Below are 23,314 nucleotides of genomic sequence, written 5' to 3'. Positions count from 1 at the left end.
AGTTTAAGGTTAATGAGAGAGGGGAAGCTCTCACAAGAGTAGCAGCCTCAGTCATTTCCGTGTCAGCTTGTCAGTAAACAAGACAGGTACCTGAACACTGGTTGAGGCTTTTTTTTACATTACTACATCATCTTGTGAAGGCTTGCACTACAATATGCATTTAGTATTAAGTAGTAATGAAATATAAGAAGGTTAATGGGCTGTTGAGAATGGAATCAGTATTTTTAACTTAGAACTAAAAAGTAGCACAAGTTGACTACTAAGCTTGGATTGTTTTATACCAGGTAGAGAAGCTGACTACAGTATGTACCTAAAACAGGCAAGGCGCTCTGAGCCTTAATGCAGAAATAAGAATACTTTAACCATTTTGGTTCATCAGACACTGACAAGTACTAAGTCTCAAGTGTTTTTCACATCCATGGACTTATTTATGATGGTAGTTAAATATAGAAATGAAAAGCGCCACTCAGGAATTGACATCCTATGGACAAAGACAGGCTTTTAGCTCTAAGTGGGTCTGTGGGCTGACCTGGGATTTGAAGTAGGTCTCCTGAGGTGTACCCAGCACGTCAGCTGAGGCAATGTCCAGGTGCAGGAGGATCTGCCTGAAGGAGGGTCTGTTTCTAGGCTTTCCCTGCCTGCAGTAGAACAAAGAGGGTTAGAGAGTGAGAAAGAGAGCAGCACTTTTACCATCTTTGCACTCCCTCAGTGCACTACATAAACATCACAGTACTCTTGTGCTACGTTGTGGCAGCATGTACACTAATACATGCCACTCCTGGATCGAACTAAATACCCAAGCTTCCCGATTCCTTTAAAACTATTCTAAATGGTATATTCCTATATTAATTTAGAACACAATCTTTTGAAAATGGCTCAATTATTAAATTAAATATTTATTCCAATACTTATGAAGTCAGGAAAGTCGCACTAGACCCTTTTATAGATTTTTTACAAAATTCTGTATTTTGTTCTAATGGCTACTGTCCACAAAAATAAGGGAATAGTAAGGAGATGGTATTATCGTCTGCAAAATTCTGGAGACTGATGGAGTGAATAGGAATTAAGTGATTAGATTAAAAATTAAAGCTATTCTGTAAAACCTGAAACAAAGGGCTAAGGGTAACTGAAACCATAATCCATAATAAATGAAAGTTTGTGTAGGCACTATAAAGACAGGGTTTCAAGCTTGTAAGAGAAATGAGTTATATACTACAAAGGAACAAGTAATAGGTTTATTCCATGCTGAAAAAAGAAGAAAGAAAACACAATGTTTCAGCCGCGGAGTCTTCTTCACGCCACCTTATCTTCAGGCTTACCTTATGATTGAAGGTAACATCACGTCAAGCCTGCAGCTGTTCTCCCAAGTCACTGCTATTTCCTGGAAAGCTAAAAAACACTGCCCGACTAATCCCAACTCTGCACTCTCAATGCTCAGACAATGAAACTCTGCCTCTTGGGAAATCCTGGTTACAATCAGCTATTGACATGACTAAAATTCAAACCAGCATCATCAAGGTTTTCAAGTTCAACCTCTGTTCCAAGTGTGTGCCTTTATTTACTGGTTGAGATAAAATATTTAGATTTCTATTTGGCTACTGGACAGACATTGAGTTTCTCCAGTATAATTGACAATTTTACTAAGTTTATTAATAGGATAAAACACCCTGAGATACATCATCTAATTTTCAAGAGGATCCGAGACGCATTGTGGTGATCCCTGCCTCTTACCATGTCTGTTTCATTAAGATCTTGAAGCCATCAGGACAGGTTGAAGGGACAGGGAGGTGAAGGCTGTTGCTGCCCACTCCCCAGATGATAGCAGAGGAATCTACGTCTTTGTAGGGGATTTCTCCTGTCAGCAGTTCCCATAGCACTACTCCAAATGACCTGCACATAGTAGAAAATGATATTAACATAACAGGTTTTGAAGATGCCAATCAATTTTGTATTTAACATTAGTGTGACATTTTTAAACAGGGTTTTACAGGGGTCATATTAAGGTTGCGTGGGAAATTTTAAATAAATCACAATTACGCTTCAAGGCTCCATATATACAGTAAATGTCTTAAACATGATCAGTAGAGCTACGACACTTAAATCAATCATTAACAAAAAATGAGACTAAACCACTGAAAACTTAATGTGACACAGATTGCACACAGATTGTTATTTTTAAATTGATTACTCATAGCACTCTGTCATTATGTCAGTAGGGACTTAGAAAAATGTCATAAAAGAAAAAATGGTCTGAATGAAAGGACGTAAAATACAGCAAAAAAAAATGTCTGTTTTCATCAGACTAAATCTTACATTTTTTAGAATTTGGTATGACAGTCAACTTACATGGATTGGATTCTCCAGCAGTGATAAGAGGTTTTTTGGGAAGGTATATTTAAGGAGACATCTCATTCACAATGGAGACTCAACAATGCACTCATGCATTCAAGCATTCAATACTACTTTACTAATAATGAATGACTTTCACCTTAACTAAAACTTTATTTGGTGCTAATGGTTGCGTTGTAGGATTGTCAATTTATCAGTCCTGAGTCATTCATACTTACCAAATGTCCACCTTCTCAGACACAGGTTCATTGCGGATCACCTCAGGAGCCATCCAGGCAACTGTTCCAGCGAAGGACATCTTGGTACTCTTGTCACTGAGCTCCTTAGAAGTCCCAAAGTCTGAGATCTTCACAGCATCATTGTGGGTGACCAATACACTGACATCAAAAAGAACACAGGAGGTCATCACTTAGATCAAAACAATTAAAATCACTGTTAGCAGTGCCCAGATAGAATGACCTTTTGATGCAGCAGAATCACTGCCGTAGCATTACTTTCTTCAATTCTGGTTGTCCTGCAGGTACTGTATATTTCAGAGATGTTCAGTTCAAAAAGGCTTGCTGACTACTTAGTAGTGAAAGACTCCATTGCATGATTATAGCCAAATGGCCATTAGTGATTATATCCAGAGAACTGTGTTTGCTTCTTGTTTTGATGATAATCATTTGTTTAATAATCAACAAGGTAAGCTCTTTTTCAGATGAAATTCAACACAAATATTTGGAAAGAAAACGGTTAATTGTTTTTAGAAGACAAAGCTTCCAAATACCTTCTTAAGTCAGTATAACATGTTTTTGAGATCAAATATCATAAGAGATCATAAAGAGGAAGTCAGGTAAGCCGGGTAGTCAAGTAATGTGTTTTGTAGCAGTGGTAAAGAATTAGCCAGTCACACTTAGGAACAGATGGGCAGAGTTAGCTGGGCTGGGGTATCCTCAAACTGGATTGGGTAGCAGCCATTCACATTCTCCAACAAGTAACCTAGTAAGAATACAGATGTAGCCATTCAGAATGTACGTCAAAACCCTGTAATGCACTACAGGGGCTGAACTCTACTGCAGCATGTGGTTCACTGGCCAAAGATGATCAACAGGTGGCACTTGTGGTGTATTACATGTAAGTGAAAGAATTACTTAATTTAATCTCTCTACTGTGGATGTTTTAATAAACTTAATATAGATATTTATATGGGATTTTACAACTAAAGGGAAATTTAGGTAGCTGAGCATAAAAATAACAGGAGCATAATGTCTCTGAACGACATAAACAATATTAATTTAGGAATATAAATATATTTAACATACTGTATATGGCTGGTAGTGGTAGCTAAAATAAAAACAAATACACAATAGTATTCCACTTTCTTCATAAACATTTTATATCAAAGTCTTTTAACTCAGTCACTTACTGTGGTTTTTGATAAGGTTTGACATGCTCGGTCTGACTATATGAAGTTTATATACTTTATAAAAAGCTATAATGTTTTAACTTTTTCTATGAATATTTGCTGTCCTTATTGCAGTAAAGAAATGTGTACTTTTTAGAATCCTCTTAATAGGGAATATAATATGGAATTGCATAACTAAAGAAATTAATCTCAATATTAATATAAGGATCTAAATATAATATATTTATATAGCTGGTAGTATTACTCTATTCCACTTTCTTTAAAAACATATGCATCAATTTCTTTGACTCATTCACTTGTGATTGCTTTGGAAACATTCTGACCTGTCTGTTTCAGCTATGTTTCCAAGCAGGGAGGTCCAGGGTTTTTTTTTTGCGCTTAGGGCACAAGTTTTTCTTCTAACAAAGACTCCTTTTAAATAAAAATAGTAAATATTCTGTACACTATATTGACTGTTTATTGACTGATATTGACTATCACAATGTGTCCAATGTTAAATGATATTATTAAAAACATGAAAGAGCAAACATGAATACTATCAACAGTGGAAGTAAAAACCAGTTCAACCAGTGTAATTGAATTAAATTCAGAATACTTTATTCATCCCAGTAGGGCAATTTAACACAAACCTTTACAACAAGCCTTACAATGAAAGCGCATATATTAAAATTATAATCGAGAATAACAAAATGGTATTAAAAAGACCACTGAAACTGAACTACAATAACGTATGATTATTATTAACAATATTAATTTATTAATAATAAATCATAATTCCAAACTTGTATTTTGTTCAGAATAATTCGTTTTCTCCAGTTTTCATAACCTTTGCTTTCTTATTAAAACGCCTACTTATGAGACACAACGTTTCAGATGTCAATAACTGCAAACAAATGACACAAAGCCTTCAAACCACAGGCATTTTAAAAATCGTGATTTATGAACATTTTCACAACTTTTATTTTAACAACATCTAGTATTTGGCAGCATTTTTAGAAACCTTAGTTTAAATAAAATGGATCCCAGGTGTAAGGGAGTTCATAACGCGAGAATTACTATTCAAAGAGTAATATACAGCTTAGTGTAAGCTGTACCTCTGTTTTAAACACTTAAATTTTGTTAACACAATACACGTTTCATACAGAAAAAATCACATTCTCGAGTCTTCCTGTGGTGTGAAGCAGATCAGCAGGTTGCTGAGAAAATAGCAAACCACCCACTGATCTCCATCAGAGAAGAGGCGGCACTGAAAGACCTTTCTGCAGCCTGGAGTGCTTTCAGCACCGAGTGTGTCTGCCTTTAAACTTATTTTTTTAAATTAATCAAGCAACGTAAATCGACAAGCGACAGTTTATTGTACTTCCTAATTACATTACATGTGGAAAGATTTTAAAAAAAGATACCCGCTATGAGATGCAGTTACTAAGGATACATTTTAAAGTGCTGGCTTAAGGAAACAGCCTTTCCACCCTTCTGGCACATCAGTATCCATAACTAGTTTGTTATTTAAACAAATTGCCTCTAAATATAAATATCTTACAGCTACTGTATGTTTGCCTATTTCTTCTATTTATGTGCATCCAACAAACAGTTCAATGCAAGGAACTACACAAAATCTAAAATATGTTTACATTTAATACATTTAGATTAAACTGTTTAACCTAATTTCAGTATCTATGTAAACATTCAACAGTTTTCACATGTTCTTTTGTAACACAGCTTTCTGTTATATTTTTTGGATATCTAAGCTTTTGCAGCTGTTCCTGCATTCCTCTTCTGAACCATGTCTGGTCATGATTTACTTTTTTTCTGTTTGCTCATTTCAAAGTAACACCTGCTCCATTTCTAAATACACATCACATTAATCTATCCACATTTTAAACTGTTATTACTGATTACCAATCACTTGACATGGCTTAATTCACCCTTTCCTGAACTTCTACAGCAAGCAGAGCTAGTGTTGTCTCTGGTGCGATCTTCTGCAGGTGAAATTTCACTGATCAAATGAATAAGAAAGTAGACTGCTCAACTTTCTAATTACTTATTCTAAGTAGTTTCTCTCTGAAAATGTTTTTCTTGTTCATTTTGGAGACCATGAGCAAAATTAGAGATGTCAAAAGGCTTTTATTTTCTATTTGTATTTCTGCTCCAGAAAAATTACACATTTCCAACATTCCTCTGTTTGTCTCTATAACTCTATATTTAGGCTCAGATTTCAGCTATAAATCTTACACTAATTACGAGCAGTTGTTTTGCTTCCCTTACCACAAAATATATAAATATATTGTAGCTAGGATTCACTTTTTTCTGTCTGTCTCTCTCTCTACCTTTTCTCACTTGCTGCGATTTGGACACAGAAGAGGACAATTCAGGCAGCCAGAGGGAAGACGGTCTTCCCACTTCTATGACTTAAATGGCAATTAGGAATGGCTTAAGTGACAAACAGAGCCAAGTAGCTCACAGTTTGAGGTAGCCTATCGTTTAAATTTCGCATTGATGCTGAGAGGTTAAGCTTGTGAAATGTAGCTTCAAAGTCATGTGACTGATTTTTTGCCCTGTTTTGTTGGTTAAACTCAATGATCACAAGCACCGCCATGTTAACTGGGATGTGTAGTTTTTACTTCAGTTTGAATTTTAACTGTATGTACAGTACTGTCTGAGTATTTGGCCAGGGCTTTAAACAGATGGAGTGCCAAAAGTGCTGTCTTCTCCGCTTTAAAGGTACCCTCCTTGTGGAAGCATTTTCACCTCGAACTTTTGCCCACCAACTAACACGTAGGTACAAACTGAATAACGATACAAAATATAGTAATATTATCAATTACAAACGCCTAAAAAACGTACTTGGAAGATAGAGATCAGAGTAATACACTGTTATATTAAAACTAGCACTCTATGGGCACTACAGGGTGGGGACGTTGACCACTAACCCCCTTTCCTGAAAACTTCACGGGGACAATGTCACATAGCTAATTCACCACTAGATACAAATTTATCTTGCTTTGTGAAATCCAAAATCCAGACATTTGTCAATATATTCACTAAAATTATCCGTCTCAGTAATCATGTTAATCTCACTGTGTGCCCCAGTGCTCACTCAATCTTCACACTCCCACTATAATACAAAAACCCAAGTTTTCAGGTGCGAAATATCTGTTGTAACTGTTAATACAATAACATATATAATTGCAATTCTCTCACAAATAAAATAATATGCAAACTATATTCACATTTCTGACTTTCTAACTGTACATATGAAATATTAATAATAATGTTAATATAAATAATAATATAATAACACGAATGAAACTCTAGACCATCTCCTAGATGCTCAAAAAGAGCCCGGGAGGGATTGTTTTGTGCCAGCCAGATAGTGCATTATCACCTAGTAGGGGGAAGAGAAACTGGGTGTGGGGTTTTATTACACTCTCTATCACTCTCCCCAACCCCCACCCCCTGGACAGAAAGGTGATGAAGGTGATGAAAATTAATTCAAAAGGGTGTGTTAACACAAACTCCGCTAACAGAGCGGATTGTAAGAACAAGGTGACTTTCTGCTCAATTAATGAAAGCTACAGTACAGACAGGTTTTAAATTCTTCAAGCAAAATTGGCTGTTTGTCAAAATCAGCTACTTTGCAAGTAGTACATGACTTCTCAAAAGGAATCTTTTGTCTCTTGTGCAAACTCAACAAAGGTTTATTTTTTTAAGTAATTTTGAAACTTGGACGATATGCTTCGGGGATTCATTCACAGTATAATCAAAACAAAGAGCCTGCTTGGTCTCCTCTCCCGATGTTCCACACACGCGAATCCCATGAAGTCAGATCCACAGACATACCGAAACTGTAGCTTACACATCAATGAACTGCAGTGTGATTGTATACTGTACAAATATATGGTACATACAGTATGATACCATGTTAAAGCTACTACAGTACAGTATGTATGAAATATTTTTACAGAATGTGGTGTAACACTCTGCCAGGACAGATTGAAACTGCATGGAGACAGATATATTTATTGCAGTTTATTTCTGAACAGCAAACTTTACTACTCCACTCTCTTCCTGATCTCCCTGTCCTAATCACATTATCCTCATAAATCTATTCAGCAACTGAACCAGAGAACTCCACACAACTCAAAAACATTTCAAACTGCTGAACTGAACAAAACAACAATAGGACCTAAGATTACATTAATATTCCCCATCACGTGGCATTTAATCAGCATTACACCTTTTTTTACAATAACAGTAAGTGTTCTTATTACATATTCTTTGAAAAGGTAAAAACATTATAGTTTTTTATGAAGTATATAAACTTTATATAGTTAGAACAAGCACATCAAAACTTTTCCAAAATAACCACCGCAAGTTACAGAGTTAAAGACTATAATGCATAAAATGCTTATGAAGACGGTAGAATACTGTGTGTACTTTGTATTTTTTATATTTAGCTACCACTACCATCTACTGTATGTATGTTTTGTATATATATCATATGAGACTGTATGGCTTTAAAGCCATTACAGAACAGTATATGTGAAATATATGGCAGCCAGCAGCCATATCACCCTGCAACTCACAACTGGCAACCCACTGAAGCTAAGCAGGTGTGAGCCTGGTCAGTACCTGGATGGGAGACCTCCTGGGAAAAACCAAGGTTGCTGCTGGAAGAGGTGTTAGTGGGGCCAGCAGGGGGTCTCCCATGAGACATAAAACCGAGGTCCTGACTCTCTGTAGTCATTAAAAATCCCAGGGCATTTCTCGAAAAGAGTAGGGGTGTAACCCCGGCTGTTACGCATTCCACTCGCGCTGCTCTTCCTTCTTGCATTCCCACGCGCGCACCCTGTAAAACAAGCTCACGCCGCAAGTAAACGCCAATCACCTTTCTCTCCCGTCTCTATTTTAGTTCTCCTTTTTCCTCACTTCCCCGCTCACTATTGCGGATTCTCCTCGAGCTCCCTAGTGCGCGTTTACCTCTTGCTTCTCTCCGGTTTTCGATCTCCTAGTCTGCTTCTCGTTTTCGTTTTCGCCTTGTGATTTGGATTGCTGCTTCCTCGTTTGTGCTTCCATGTTCAGAACTACTCGCCTGCTTCCTGGATTCGATTTCGCCTAGTGTTTTTGGATTGTTGCTTCCTCCTTGTTTCTCTGTGTTCCGACCTACTCGCCTGCCTCCTGGTTTTCGTTTTAGCCTAGCGTTTCTGCTTTGTGTCTTTCTGTTGTCTTGAGTCCTGCATAGGATCCTATTGCCCTAGCAGCCCTATCTTACAGAATAGTGAGCCAACATGGATCTAGCGGACCAGAACTCCACCACCACCTTTTTGCAACAGCAGTCCCAGGCTCTTCTACAACTGACCACTGCAGTTCAACGCCTAGTGGACCACATCACCCGGCCACCACCCCCTCCAGTGGCTCCTGTGCCTGTCTCTCCCCTGGCTGCTGCTGCTTGCCGCTTGCCCCCTCCCACCCCGGAGAAATTTGAGGGTGACCCAGCAAAGCTTCAGAATTTTTAAATCCAGTGCTGGATGGCCTTCCACCTTCGACCAGACTGTTTTCCCTCTGACAGAGAGAAGATTGTCTTCATGGTCTCCCACCTCTCCGGTCGAGCCCTGGACTGGGCTACCTCCCTCCTCCCTCGGAATCTCCCTGTGACTGCTGATGTCAACCAGTTCTCTGATGCCATGCAGTCCATTTTTGGTCAGCTCCACTCCCACCATATTGCCATCTCCCGACTCACCTCTCTCACCCACGGTTCCTGTTCTTTTCAAGACTATGCCATGGAATTCCGCCTCCTGGCCTCCCAAGTCCCCTGGAATGAAGAGGCTCTTATCCACCAGTTCTGCCAGGGCTTGTCTTCTGCTTTCCAGGACCACCTCACATATCTCCCATTGGACTTTCCCTACTTAGAGCACCTCATCTCCCATCTGGCTGAAATTGATATCAGGCTCCAAGAACAACGCTCCCAGCTTCTACCCCCTCCTGCCACCTCCCGCCTGACCTCCTTCTCCAGGCTGTCTTCTGAGGAGCGATGCCGCCGACTCTCCCAGGGTTGTTGCCTTTATTGCGGGGCTGCTGGCAATCTCCGAGCTTCATGCCCTCTCTGCCCCCCCGTACTTCCCTCCCCTCTGTCAAGGTCGGTATTCTTGCCCCTTCTGCCTCTTCTGGCCTCTTTTTGCCCGCACTGGTTTCAGGGGATGGATTCAAAGAATCTCTTCTGGCTTTTGTTGATTCAGGCACAGAGGAAAACTTCCTAGACTCCGGACTCGCCACCACTTGGAATATTCATCGCATCCCTGTTTCTCCCCCTATTCGCCTCCTCACCCTGGACGGATCCCCTCTCACTCTTGTTGAATGGCAAACAATTCCCCTTACTCTCCGCATTGGCGCCCTCCACACTGAGAGCATCCAATTCCTACTCCTCCACTCTCCTTCCCACCCTCTGGTTCTTGGATACCCTTGGTTGAAGATGCACAACCCCCACTTTCACTGGTCCAACAGTTAACTACTCGCCTGGGGACCCAATTGTCATCATCGTTGTCTGCAGTTGCCTCTCAGACTTTCCTCGGCTCACATCTCCCAGGAGGACACCAGCGGAATCCTTTCTGTATATTCTGACCCGCACCTCGCCTTCAGCAAGCAAAAAGCACTCTCCTTGCCGCCACACCGTCCCTCCGATTGTACCATTGACCTACTGCCTGGAACCCTCCCTCCGAGAGGAAGAATCTACCCACTTTCTCTTAATGAATCTGACGCCCTGGAGTCCTACATCCGTGATTCCTTGGAATCTGGCTTCATTCGCCCGTCTACTTCTCCGGCCTGTGCAGTTTTCTTTTTCGTGGATAAGAAGGACGGATCCCTGCGGCCCTGCATCGATTATAGAGGTCTTAATGAGATTACTATCAAGAACCGGTATCCCCTTCCACTCATTAACTCTGCATTGGAATCATTTCAGGGGGCCTCTGTCTTCACCAAACCTGACCTACTGGGTGCCTACAACCTCATTTGCATCCGTGAAGGTGACGAGTGGAAGACAGCCTTCATTACTACTCTTGGTCATTATGAATATAAGGTCATGCCCTTTGGCCTGGCTAATGCTCCTGCTGTATTCCAGGGCTTTATGAATGACATTTTTAGGGACATCGTTCAGAAGTATGTTTTGGTTTACCTTGATGATATTTTAATTTTTTCTTGCAACATGGATGATCATGTCCTTCACGTCCGCGAAGTTCTCACCCGACTCATCAATAACCATCTTTATGCCAAGCTGGAGAAGTGTACTTTCCATACGTCCAGGATCCACTTTCTAGGATATATAATCTCCTCTCTTGGTGTCGAAATGGACCCTGCTAAGGTCTCTGCTGTCCTGGACTGGCCCACACACAAGAACCTGAAACAAGTACAGCGTTTCCTAGGCTTTGCCAACTTTTACCGCCGTTTCATCCAAAACTTCAGTTCTGTTGTAGCACCCATCACCTGCCTTACTCGTAAAGGTCCTGGACAGGGAAGGTGGACCCCAGAGGCTGATAGGGCCTTTCTTCGTCTCAAGCAGAACTTCTCCTCAGCCCCAGTTCTCCGTCATCCCAATCCCTCTCTTCCTTTTGTGCTCGAGGTCGATGCCTCAGCTCTTGGGGTTGGTGCCATTTTATCTCAACGCCATGGTTCGAAGGGCACGCTCCATCTGTGCGCCTTTTTTTCAAGACGCCTATCCCCCGCCGAGATGAATTATGATGTTGGGAACAGGGAACTTTTGACCATCAAGCTTGCCTTGGAGGAGTGGAGACACTGGCTGGAAGGGGCCATCCATCCCTTTACTATCCTCACTGACCACAAGAACTTGGCCTACCTGCAATCTGCTAAACGCCTCAAGCCCCGCCAGGCTAGATGGTCCCTGTTCTTCTCAAGGTTCCGTTTTTTCATTACCTATACTCCAGGCTCCAAGAATCTCAAAGCTGATGCCCTTTCCCGCATTCACGACCCCACGGACTCCGAAGACCCTCCAATGCCCATCGTGCCGCCTGACAGGTTCCTCGCAGCTGTACATTGGGACATCGAAGACAAGGTGAGACGGGCTCTCCGGAACCTCACGGTTCCTCCCCAGTGCCCCCCGGACCGACTCTTTGTTCCTGATTCAGTGCACTCCGCGGTTCTTCAATGGGGACATGACTCCCGCTTCGCTGCTCACACTGGCACCAGTCGTTCCATCGAATTCATTTCCAGGGACTTCTGGTGGCCTTCCCTAAAGCCTGATGTAACGGAATACGTACGAGCCCGGCCCACCTGTGCTAGGAGCAAGACCCCTCGGCAGAAGAGGGCTGGTCTCTTACAACCTCTTCCCATTCCTTCACGGCCTTGGTCTCATCTCTCGGTCGACTTCCTGACAGATCTCCCGAAAAGCCACGGTAAAACAACAATCATGGTGGTCATCGACCGTTTCTCTAAAGCTGCACATTTTGTTCCTCTTCCAGCCCTCCCATCAGCCCGGGAGATGGCAGACCTTTTTGTCCAACATGTTTTCCGCCTCCATGGCATTCCAAAGGATATTGTTTCTGACAGGGGTCCGCAGTTTATATCGAAATTTTGGAAGGCTTTCTGCCAGACCTTAGGGACATCCTCCTCCCTCACTTCTGGTTACCACCCCGAAGCCAATGTTCAGGCGGAGAGGATTAACCAGGACCTGCTGACTTACCTCAGGTCCTATGTCTCCGCTGCCCATGATAACTGGGCTTCCCTTCTCCCCTGGGCTGAATATGCCCACAATTCTCTATATACCTCCTCCACTAATATGTCGCCGTTCCTCTGTTCACTGGGCTATCAACCCTCGCTCTTCCCCGACACTATTCCCGACTCTGATGTCCCTGCTGTTCGGGCATATTTTTCTTCCCTCCCGGAGCTCTGGAAGAAGGCCAGGACTGCTCCGCTTAAGACCTATCAGAGACAGAAGACTTCTGCCGATAGACTCCGACGCCCCTTTCCCCGTTTACGTTGAGGCCAATTCGTCTGGTTGTCATCCAAGAATATTCCACTCCAGCAACCTTCCCCGCAAGCTGGGTCCTCACTTCATTGGCCCTTTCAGAATTCTATCCCGTGTTACCCCCGTTTCTTACCGCCTCGCCCTCCCCCCCACCCTCAGGATTCACCCCACCTTCCATGTTTCCCTCTTGAAGCCTTACCACAGATCCCCACTTTCTGCTCGCCAACCTCGCCCACCTCCTCCCCGACTGATGGATGGATTTCCCACCTATACTGTGAATAAGATCTTGGACACCCGATGGCGTAGAGGTATCCGCCAGTTTTTGATTGACTGGGAGGGTTATGGTCCCGAAGAACGTTCCTGGGTTTCTGAAGTGGATATACTGGACCAAAACCTTATTCGTGACTTCCTTCACACCCATCCCACGCCAGCTATCAGGTCGTCAGGAGCCGACCCTGTGGGGGGGGGGGTACTGTTACGCATTCCACTCGCGCTGCTCTTCCTTCTTGCATTCCCACGCGCACACCGTGTAAAACAAGCTCACGCCGCAAGTAAACGCCAATCACCTTTCTCTCCCGTCTCTATTTTAGTTCTCCTTTTTCCTCACTTCCCCGCTCACTATTGCGGATTCTCCTCGAGCTACCTAGTGCGCGTTTACCTCTTGCTTCTCTCCGGTTTTTGATCTACTAGTCTGCTTCTCGTTTTCGCCTTGTGATTTGGATTGCTGCTTCCTCGTTTGTGCTTCCGTGTTCAGAACTACTCGCCTGCTTCCTGGATTCGATTTCGCCTAGTGTTTTTGGATTGTTGCTTCCTCCTTGTCTCTCTGTGTTCCGACCTACTCGCCTGCCTCCTGGTTTTCGTTTTAGCCTAGCGTTTCTGCTTTGTGTCTTTCTGTTGTCTTGAGTCCTGCATAGGATCCTATTGCCCTAGCAGCCCTATCTTACACCGGCGTCCTGGCCAAATTTCCCATTGGCCCTTACGAATCATGTCCTCCTAATAATCCCCCTCTATGAATTGGCTTCATTATTCTGCTCTCCTCACCACTGATAGCTGATGTGTGGTGAGTGTTCTGGCGCACTATGGGTGCCGTCGGATCATCCAGGTGGATGCTGTACATTGGTGGTGGTGGACGGGAGTCCCCATTACCTGTAAAGTGCTTTGAGTCGAGTGTCCAGAAAAGCGCTATATAAGTGTAAGCAATTATTATTAATTATTATTAAATATATTTTTCACAATTGAAATTTAAAGTAATCTTGTTTTTGTAACTCTCTTTTTTAATGAATTTAATATTTAAAATACTGTAATATACAGTTTAAAATATAAAAAGTCTAAACAGTATACAACTTAAATTCTATAACTGGAAAAAAAATTGTCCCTCATTAACTGGGATTCAAAACCGGGCATTTTCTGGCAACAGCTCAAATGCTTCCACAGGCCAAATTTAGCTTTTAGGGCTTCACCAGGTGGTTTTACAAAGTAGCGCAGTCCGACAACTGAGGATTTTTAAAAATGTGCGGTAACCTGCAGTGCAGGCACCACAATGTACTGCATTATCCAGCCCCCTTCTAAATGGCTGCATGGTAGTCTGGTAGATGTCTTTGTCCTGCAGTTGACACCTAACCTCAGGGAGTGTTACTGTACATCTTTGAGACAACAGAGCACACATCTTGAAAGTGTATATGGTTTTGTGGTCCCAAAGAAAACTCAAACACACAAACTAATTTTACAGGAGATTTTCATAAATGTCTTCTGAAAGGGATTTCCAGTAATTCAGATGCTCAAATCTACAGTATGTGTTCCAAAATACATCATCATCCATTCCTGACACAAGTGCCACTTCTGCTGTAGTGGTTTCAGACAGCTGCTGCAGGGGACGAAACTTGAGCCAAGATGCCCAGGATGACTGCTAGACAACTGCTGCTTTACAGATAGAAATAATAACATTTCGCCTTCACAAATTTGTCTTTGCTTCGTAACAGGAAACAAAATCTCAATAGGAAGAATCAATTATTACAATTGAAAATGTGCCTAACCAATATAAAGCATACTGTACTTCTTTGTACTTTCTTTGTGAATTTTGTGCTATAAACATGTTGGTGAATATGATACCATGACTTATTTCAAAGAATGACCAAGATCTATGGATCAGTTAGCAAGTACTATAATAGATTCAGACAAAATGGCAGCCTTATCACTCCTATGGCAATCCCATAAGACCATCATGTTCTTTCCTCTGTTATACTGTAGCACCTCATACTGTACCTTTATTTAAAGTTCACAATCACATTATATATCCAAGGACATCCATTTTCTAACTGCTTCATCCAATACAGGGTTGCAAGGGAACCTGAGCCTATTCCGGAAACAATGGACTCAAGGGGTGTATACACCCTGAACAGAATGCCAGTTTGTTACATAGCATACACACATATACACTCACACACACTCATACACTCACACACACACACTTACTCTTACACTCACACTCAAACACTTACACACACTCAAACACTTACACACACACACACTAACACACACTAACACACACTAACACACACTAACACACACTAACACACACTAACACACACTAACACACACTAACACACACTAACACACACTAACACACTTACATTCACACACACACTCACTTACACTCACACACTCACTTACACTCACACAAGGGCCAGTTCTCCTAGAAGCTAATGAACCTACCAGTATGTCTTTGTGGGAGGAAACGGGAGCATGTGGTGAAGACCCATATGAACACAGGGAGAACATAGAAATTCCCTGCAGAGAACCGCCCAGTAATGGAACCCAGGACTCCAGCACTGCTAGGCAGCAATGTGGACCAGTGCGCCACCATATCTGTCAATATCTATGTTTGTCCACATTTTTCAATGTAACAGGATACAATTTTCAAAACGTTAATTTATATGGACAAAATTAAAATGTAATACTCACTTGAATATGCCAAACAAAAAACTAGAATTTTGAAAAATACTGAGAATATTTATGTAACCCTACTGCAAGTAGGACTAACAATATTCAAAATGGTATTTAAAATAGAAATTTAATATAGAAAATAGAATAGAAATTACATGTTATATTTTAAATTGTATGCATTGATGTTTTCAATAGATTACATAACTGGGGAAAAATCAACTTTATAATGGAGACTATAAATCACAGCATCTCTTTTTTCTTGTTAAACAAAAACATTCTGGCCTGAAAAAAACTCAGTATGTTGTAATTATTTAACTGACAAAGAAGGTCTTTCTTACTGAGCAAGCACATGTTTAAGAGGCATTGATTAAGCAACAGGTGTTTGCGGCTCAGGGAATGCAGAATAAGCAATGTCTGCTAAGACTTAGACGTGCTACTCTCTTCAGAATGCTGTAGAAGCACAAAAGGCATAACCTGGCCAGTCTGGTAAATCAAATTCAAATTAATTAAAATAAGAATGGTAATTAGAAAGAATAAACCAGGTTGGGCTAGAATACTGCAGGTTTTACTGACACTTGTGAACAGTCATTGTGGGTGGAAATGGTATATATTAAAGCTATTGATCTTGGAGTAATTATGATTAACTAATCAGTCATGACTGACTATGATAAACTTAAATAACTTTGTATTGTCAAAAGCACTACTTCTAAAACAATTAAAAACCAAACGTATCTTAATTACCTCAATAGTGAGTAGAGATAATTGGGCACAGACAAAGTGATTTAAAGCGATTTAATCTGTTGAATTTTTAACCTGGTAAAAATCAAGAAAAAGCACAAAACCCTACTTATCAAGAAAAACAAACTTCATGTCATAGGGATTTTGGAGGCTGGACTATGCGATGTAACAGCCGAACACAGACCAAAAATGACTTATGTAAATATGTAAATATCTTACTGTGACATTAAAATTTTTATGCAGTTAACTCCTCTGCACCGGAAACACCAGGTTGCACCAACCCACACATCAGCAGTTCAATTCTGAGTATTAAACATGCAGGCCAGGTGACCACATAAATTTCAAGAGCTTGTCAAGATTCATCAACACAGCAGAATAAGTGGTCGACACCTTAGGTGGACTCATAGTGGAGTCAAGTCCTCATTAATGATGAATCAAGGTTTTGTGAAGACACATCCCTAATAGAAGTGATTATGATGAAGATGTGTAGGACAGTACACTAATCATTATACAAAAGATCAATTGATGGGGAGGTCCAAGTGTGTTTGGTCTAGGCAGGAATATCTAGTTCAGTGATTCCCAATCTTGGTCCTAGTGACCCACACACATATTGGTTTTTGTTCCAGCCGAACCCTTAAACCTGTCACTCATTTAATAATAGTATTAATTGGAATTGTTTCATTCCCAGCTTTTAAACATGTTGGGAGATTTAAGCATTGCATATTGTAAGTAAAATAAAATCCAAATATACAATTGAAGCAACTTCTTAGATCAAGTAAGGCTTCAATTATCTAATTAAGGTGGGATGGAATGAAAAACAGCAGGTGTGTGGGAACCACCAATCTAGTTGATACAAAATTCCACTTGCAGTGATTCAGGGCAACTTGACTGTATGGCACATTGATCAAGTTCCTCACTTGCTGCCCTTTCCATGGGCTCACTACTGAACATTAATGAGATTAGGGGGGACTAAGTGTGAGATACAGGTTTAGAGATCAGGGAATGAGCATATGTTTGTCCAGGCCCTATGAGAGGAATGGGAAAGAATCCCACAATATGGCAACGTGGTGCAAAGCACATACAGAACTGCAGCTGACCACCCTCCATTATTTGCAACAGTGGCCACACATGCTACTTACATGAATGTGACTTTCAAGGTAGAACCTCTGTTGATCAACACTGTTGATGGCATCATAAATTTACTCATGTCATGTCTGTTTGATAAAATCTCAGTATACTAGCTACAAAACAAATAACATCTCTCCTGACAACAGAGAACAGATCTTTCGTAGTTTTATTTGCAAAAATCTGAAACTTTACCATTTACCATTGCATTCTCTTTAATTTCAACCTAATTGGGATAACTATTCATTCAACACGCAAGAAGTGAAGACAAATGCAGTTTAATAAAAACTGTATTATCAAGCCTCTTGTAACAACCAGAATTGATACTAAGAACAGAACAAGTGGTTTTTACAAACCTGCTAAAGCAGGAGTACATTCCATTCTAATCTATTGTGAGACCTAAATATAACTAGTACTACATACCGTACACTTAACTCATAATTACTTATATTATGAAAGATTAGCTGTAAAACGTGCAAAATAATGGAACAACAGAGGCATGTTACTGCTTCTTCTTACAAAGCTCAGTATTGTGGGGGTTGCCACAGAGCTGTGAAAATACATATCCTTCAATGTGCCTTGGTTAGTTTTTCCAGATATATGCCACTCCTATGGATTTGTAGACATTACTTGGCAGAAAATGTGCTGAAACCAAAATTCTATTTTAGATGACCATCTTGAGAAAAATCCAAAGCCATTATTAGTAAACACTGACTAATCTGGAAAGATTTCCCGCTGAACAGGAAAGGACACCTACCCATCATTTATAAACAGAATGTGACCAGGCAGGCGGCACAGTGGCACAGTGTTTAGCATTGCTGCCACACAGCACTTAGGCAATGGGTTCAATTGCAGACCTGTGTGGAGTTTGTATGTTCTCTCTATGTTCAGAGAAAATTGGCCCTTGTTGTGTGTATGTGCGTGACTGTCTGCTAGGGTACGTTGGACTTACTTTGGGGATTTGAGGTCTCTGTGTATGATTTTGTGAAGATGTAGGTAGTTCATGCCGCTGGCTATCCCTGAGGCCCAGTCCACTAGCAGCCTTGGGGAGATTTTGCGTCCTGCTCGCAGCACCTCATACAGCTGCCCATGAGCACAGTACTCCATGATAATGCAGTAGCACGGAGCCTGTGTGCATACGCCCCTGCAAATATATACACCAAGTTCACAGGCAACACAGATCACACATTGTGTAAACTAAATAGAACATTTCAACATCCAATACACTTGCTGGAATGAATAAACTATAATTAAGACTTCTCCGAGACATTTACACACAACTCTGTGGTCTGTAAGGCCTGTAAGCTACAAAGGAGAAGGCTGTAGGTGCAGCAAATACCAAATGCTAAAAAAACATCATGATCGTTCAGCTTTTTTAAAAAACTGGAGTGAAGGTTGCTCTTAAAAAGGACATGATTAAAGGGGTACAGCAATGCTAATTTCAGGGTTGAAAGAATCTGCATCGATGAGTGCTGTTTACACTATAATGAAAGTAAAATGTACACGTTAATGTGTAAAATCTTCAGTTTACATCACAAAATTCCAGATATGTGCAGCTCCATATTGTCATCACAATTCAAAATGAGGCAACAAAACGTACGGTGACATGAACCTCATAAGCCATTAATGGATTAGAAAGACATTATGGAACTGTTAAATGTATTATATCTTAAAACACTACACGGCCAAGACTGCTCACCACACCATTCCAAAACGTTATCTAGTCTTGTGCTACAAAATATCTTCATGTAGATATAATAATTTACTATTAGAGTCTTTATACAGTGCAAGAATTACACATTTAAAAACAGCCTGAAAGCATGGGCAACTGCTTTATTGTTTAGTTTCAATTGATTAGTTTGGCATTTTACTCAAAGACTGTAAATCTTTTTTCTTTGACCTTCTTGAGACTTTCTGTTTGAGCAGGAGGGAAAGCAAGTACAGTTACTGCAGCTACACTTTCAAATCAACTGTAAATGGATTTATTTTTAATACAGTGGATACACAGAAACTAAAAGTATGGCACATATATGAAACTTAAATGGAGTATGTTTTTTGTGTTAACTTTAAATTGTGCTGATGGACCTTTTCTGTTTATAACGCATCACTTCTGTATGGAAATAAAAATGATACATAGAACAATTTCAGCATAATAAAGGAGGAAAAAAGTGATTATCAGAATCAGTTTGGGGGTACATTTATGTCCGAATCACCCAGAGTGCAAAGAAGAAGAATGGTAGGTGTTACGTACTTGAAGGCAATGATGTTGGGGTGTTTCAGCTTCCGCAAGTGTTTAATGTCAGTCTCCTTTTGCTCGCGCACCTTCTTGATGGCCACCTCTTCGGAGTGGAACTTACCCAGGAACACAGCCCCTTGCGCGCCACTCCCCAGCCACTGCAGCTCGGAGATCTCTTCAAAGGGCACTTCCCATGTGTCTGTGGGGACAACACACACATCAGACTCCCTACTGACCACAGAGGGAGCTGTTTCGACAGCTCTGTTTTAGTGCATTTCCCATCAAGATCTGGGCTTTCTAATATCTACAAAGGTACATATCAACAAACATGAACAGAGCAGTTTTATAGGTGATGTGTGTCTGTGATAAAATTATGAAGGCTGTATGCTGACTGGAAAAAAAGAATTTAGATTCAAAATAGAATCTTTTACAAAGACATATTGTTTTAAAAGACATAAAATGTTGGTCCAAGTAGAATTTTGGCCCTGGAATGATGTGAGTTTTTATGTAAATCTGAAAGCATGAAAGCTCAATTATACGTGTAGTATACACTTAATTAAATTCATCAATCTGACTTAAAAAAAGTTTAACGTGCTGTATTATCAAAATCTGGTAACTAGATAACCAAAAATCATTGGATGCCTATGGTGGATACAATGTTTTCAATCGGTCTTATTTGGTGACTTTAAAATCAAAGGACAGTTTTCAACAAGAACATCCAACAACTTACCAAACATTTTATAGCATTCGATGCCTCAAGGGATTTATACTTTGGACAAGCCAGTTAAAATGAAGCATTACAGAACTTTACTAAGGTGTTTTTCATTTGTGTGCAACATTAGTCATTTCTGGATCTCTTTTATTGACAGAACGTCTATTGCTGCAACAACACGGAGTTAAAAGACAGGAGATTCAAATCTTGCAGAGGCACTCTAAGGGATTTCAAGGATTAAATCCACCTTAATGACCTACTATGAATGTTGTATTGGCAAAAACTCACCTTGCTGCTGCAGTTTGTAATCAGTAGAGTAGGCTTTCCCAATAATGTTCCAAACTGGCCGAAGGCATCCAAAGAGGCCCTCCAAGAAGCCCCCACTGCCACTCCCCGTTCGTTGAAAATGCATCTTGATATCGTCATGAGCGTGAGTCTGGACACCACTACTGCCACTATGATCGGCAGGACACCCACCGCCATCCCCTCCACCGCTGCCACAGCCCTGCCCCTGCGGGGCTGTTGTGTCCACTTCCTCATTCTCCTGCAGCTGCAACACACTGTTGTCAAAATGCCGCTGTTCGCGGGATGAGTCCTCACTCACACTGGTAAGGACTGTGTTTGGGGGGCTGCTGCCGAGCACCAGTTCCTCCTCCAATGGCTGCTGCAGGGGGGGCAGGTCCTCAATGATCTGTGGAGGAGGGGGGGAAGGGGGGGCGGCAGTCATCTTGTTTGGGGGATTCCCTGTACTCAACAACTCATCCTTCAGCTTGCCCACTAGAAGGCTAGGAGAGGAGGTCCAAGCCAGCACCTCAGGGGGGCTTCCCATGGTGCTGTGGGTGTGCATGGGATGCCAAGGGCGAGAAGGAGAGGGAAGTGGATTCCTAATGCGCACTTGTGGCTTTGGACAGCTTCAAGTACCCTGCAGAGTTAAAACAGATAGCAAACTGATCAACATCCTAGAGTACAGTGAAAGGGTTCAAAATGAACAAAGCACTGCAGCAATTAGCTAGATCTCACAACATTCAGTTTTAAAGTTGAAAAAGATGGCAAAAGGCCTGCACTTGGATGGAACTGTTAAGTTTTTAAAGTCAGAATGCCATAACATGCAACTCACAATCTCTTACAGATCACTATACATCAAGTATGATGGATTGTAATTTGATATTAAAAAATAACTTGAAATAAGACACGATTTATACAAAGGAGTAACTATTACAGCATATAACGCAGAAAGCATCCCTTTACAGTAATTACTATACACACTATTTTGCCACACCCACATAAACATATTTCAAGTTTAAAATTGACATCAGAAAACAAGCTGATAATACAATCGCCATGACAGAGCAGCTTACAATAAAAACATCAACAGCAAAAACAACACCCACCAACAAAAATGAACCATGCAACAGTTAGCACAATGTGAGTCTATCACAGAAAATGTTAACATTCACAAACATGTAGGTAGCTTTCACTACAAGTAAAAATGTAACATTTACCAATTCAGAATACTACCACTCATGAAATGTATTCCATTGTTTAGAAACAATACATAAAAATAATTTATCGCTGCACTCTTTGTTTGGTAAAAAGTATGATCACTGCCTGTAGCTATATTCAGATTTAAAAGTCCTGTTTACTATAATAGGACAGATCATACTTATATGCCATGACAGAGAGCTTTAGTATTACTGGATATCTTCTATTATGTCAACAGATTCCTGGACTTTAAAAGACTTTTAAAATAGACACAATGTATATGACAATATCTGGTATGTATTAGGAGATATGAAAGCTAAGCATTTGAAACAGTCTGGAGCACAGCACAAAACAGAAACAAATATATGCAGAAGTGCAAATATAAATATAGGTTAATACTATTTTCATTATATAACTTATATTGTTTGTTGAACAGCATTTAAATATAAGAATTGTTTTTTATGGGTTTTAATAAAGTTAGGCCTGCATTATAAGGAGGATGGATGGCTTATGAAAGTAACTCTATCTAAATTGTTTAGTAAGTAGTAACTAATTGATGTGAAAATCTTGTCCATTCATTTCTTGAAAGAAGTCAGGCTATCAGTTTTTACAATAGGATAGTTTATTCCAGACTCCCACAAGCATTTGTGTCAAGAAATGCCCAAATGTTTTGAGTTTTAAATGTACTTCCCTTGTGTTTCCATCTGTGTCCTCTGGTGTGGGTTAAACAATTGATTCTGAAGACGTCTATAGTCTCTATAGCGATTTTAAATATTTGAATTGGCTTCCATTTTAATGTTCTGCTCAAGACTAAGTTGTTTTAGTGTATCAGCATAGGGCATTCCTTGAGATCAGGATATATCTGGGTGCTTGTAAGAGCAGCGATATATTTTTTTGACCCAAATTGTACACAATATTCTAAATGAGATCTTAGTAATGACAGGTGTTGTCCAGTCTTGAATTCTCTCTTTGAATTTCTTCCTTTTAGTGCATCAAGATCCATCCAGCTCATGCCCGTTACCTAACTGGCATTGCACTCGGCTCCTATCCTTTGTCTTGTGGGTGGTGTGCCCACATAATTCCACATAGCAATTTTGGGCTGAGACATTTTTAAAAAAATGGTTTCTCTGTAGAGCTACTACCCCCTGGCAGACCCAGGACATGTTAGAGGGATTATATTTCTCAGCTGGCATGGGAGTGCCTGGAGTCTCTTAAGAGGAGCTGGAGACTATTGCTGGGAAAAGGGCAGATTAGTCTGCCCTGCGCAGCCTGTTACCACTGCTATGGATGGAATTTGTTTTGTAGCTTTGCAAGTCCAATTTAGTGACAATTTAGTGTCATCTGTGA

At 40.6% G+C, this 23,314-nt stretch overlaps 1 protein-coding gene across 5 annotated transcripts in view; it reads right to left on the bottom strand.

Annotated features, from left to right (window-relative positions):
* The window catches only part of map3k13 (mitogen-activated protein kinase kinase kinase 13), a 90,330-nt gene that overhangs the window by 16,418 nt on the left and 50,598 nt on the right, over nucleotides 1-23,314 (bottom strand). For all 5 annotated transcript variants that reach the window (XM_088607259.1, XM_088607257.1, XM_088607256.1 and 2 more), the window contains 6 exons: nucleotides 20,774-21,407; nucleotides 19,789-19,972; nucleotides 18,490-18,681; nucleotides 2,568-2,726; nucleotides 1,732-1,890; nucleotides 530-638 (listed from right to left, as the gene is read on the bottom strand). In XM_088607259.1, the coding sequence (XP_088463385.1) occupies nucleotides 530-638; nucleotides 1,732-1,890; nucleotides 2,568-2,726; nucleotides 18,490-18,681; nucleotides 19,789-19,972; nucleotides 20,774-21,332 (1,362 nt within the window). In that variant the 5' untranslated portion in view covers nucleotides 21,333-21,407. The remainder of the gene's footprint in view (nucleotides 1-529; nucleotides 639-1,731; nucleotides 1,891-2,567; nucleotides 2,727-18,489; nucleotides 18,682-19,788; nucleotides 19,973-20,773; nucleotides 21,408-23,314) is intronic.

This window comes from Lepisosteus platostomus, chromosome 14 (genome assembly GCF_059453375.1).
Source record: "Lepisosteus platostomus isolate fLepPlt1 chromosome 14, fLepPlt1.hap1, whole genome shotgun sequence".
Classification (NCBI taxonomy): domain Eukaryota; kingdom Metazoa; phylum Chordata; class Actinopteri; order Semionotiformes; family Lepisosteidae; genus Lepisosteus; species Lepisosteus platostomus.
This window is presented reverse-complemented; position numbering and strand designations above follow the sequence as displayed.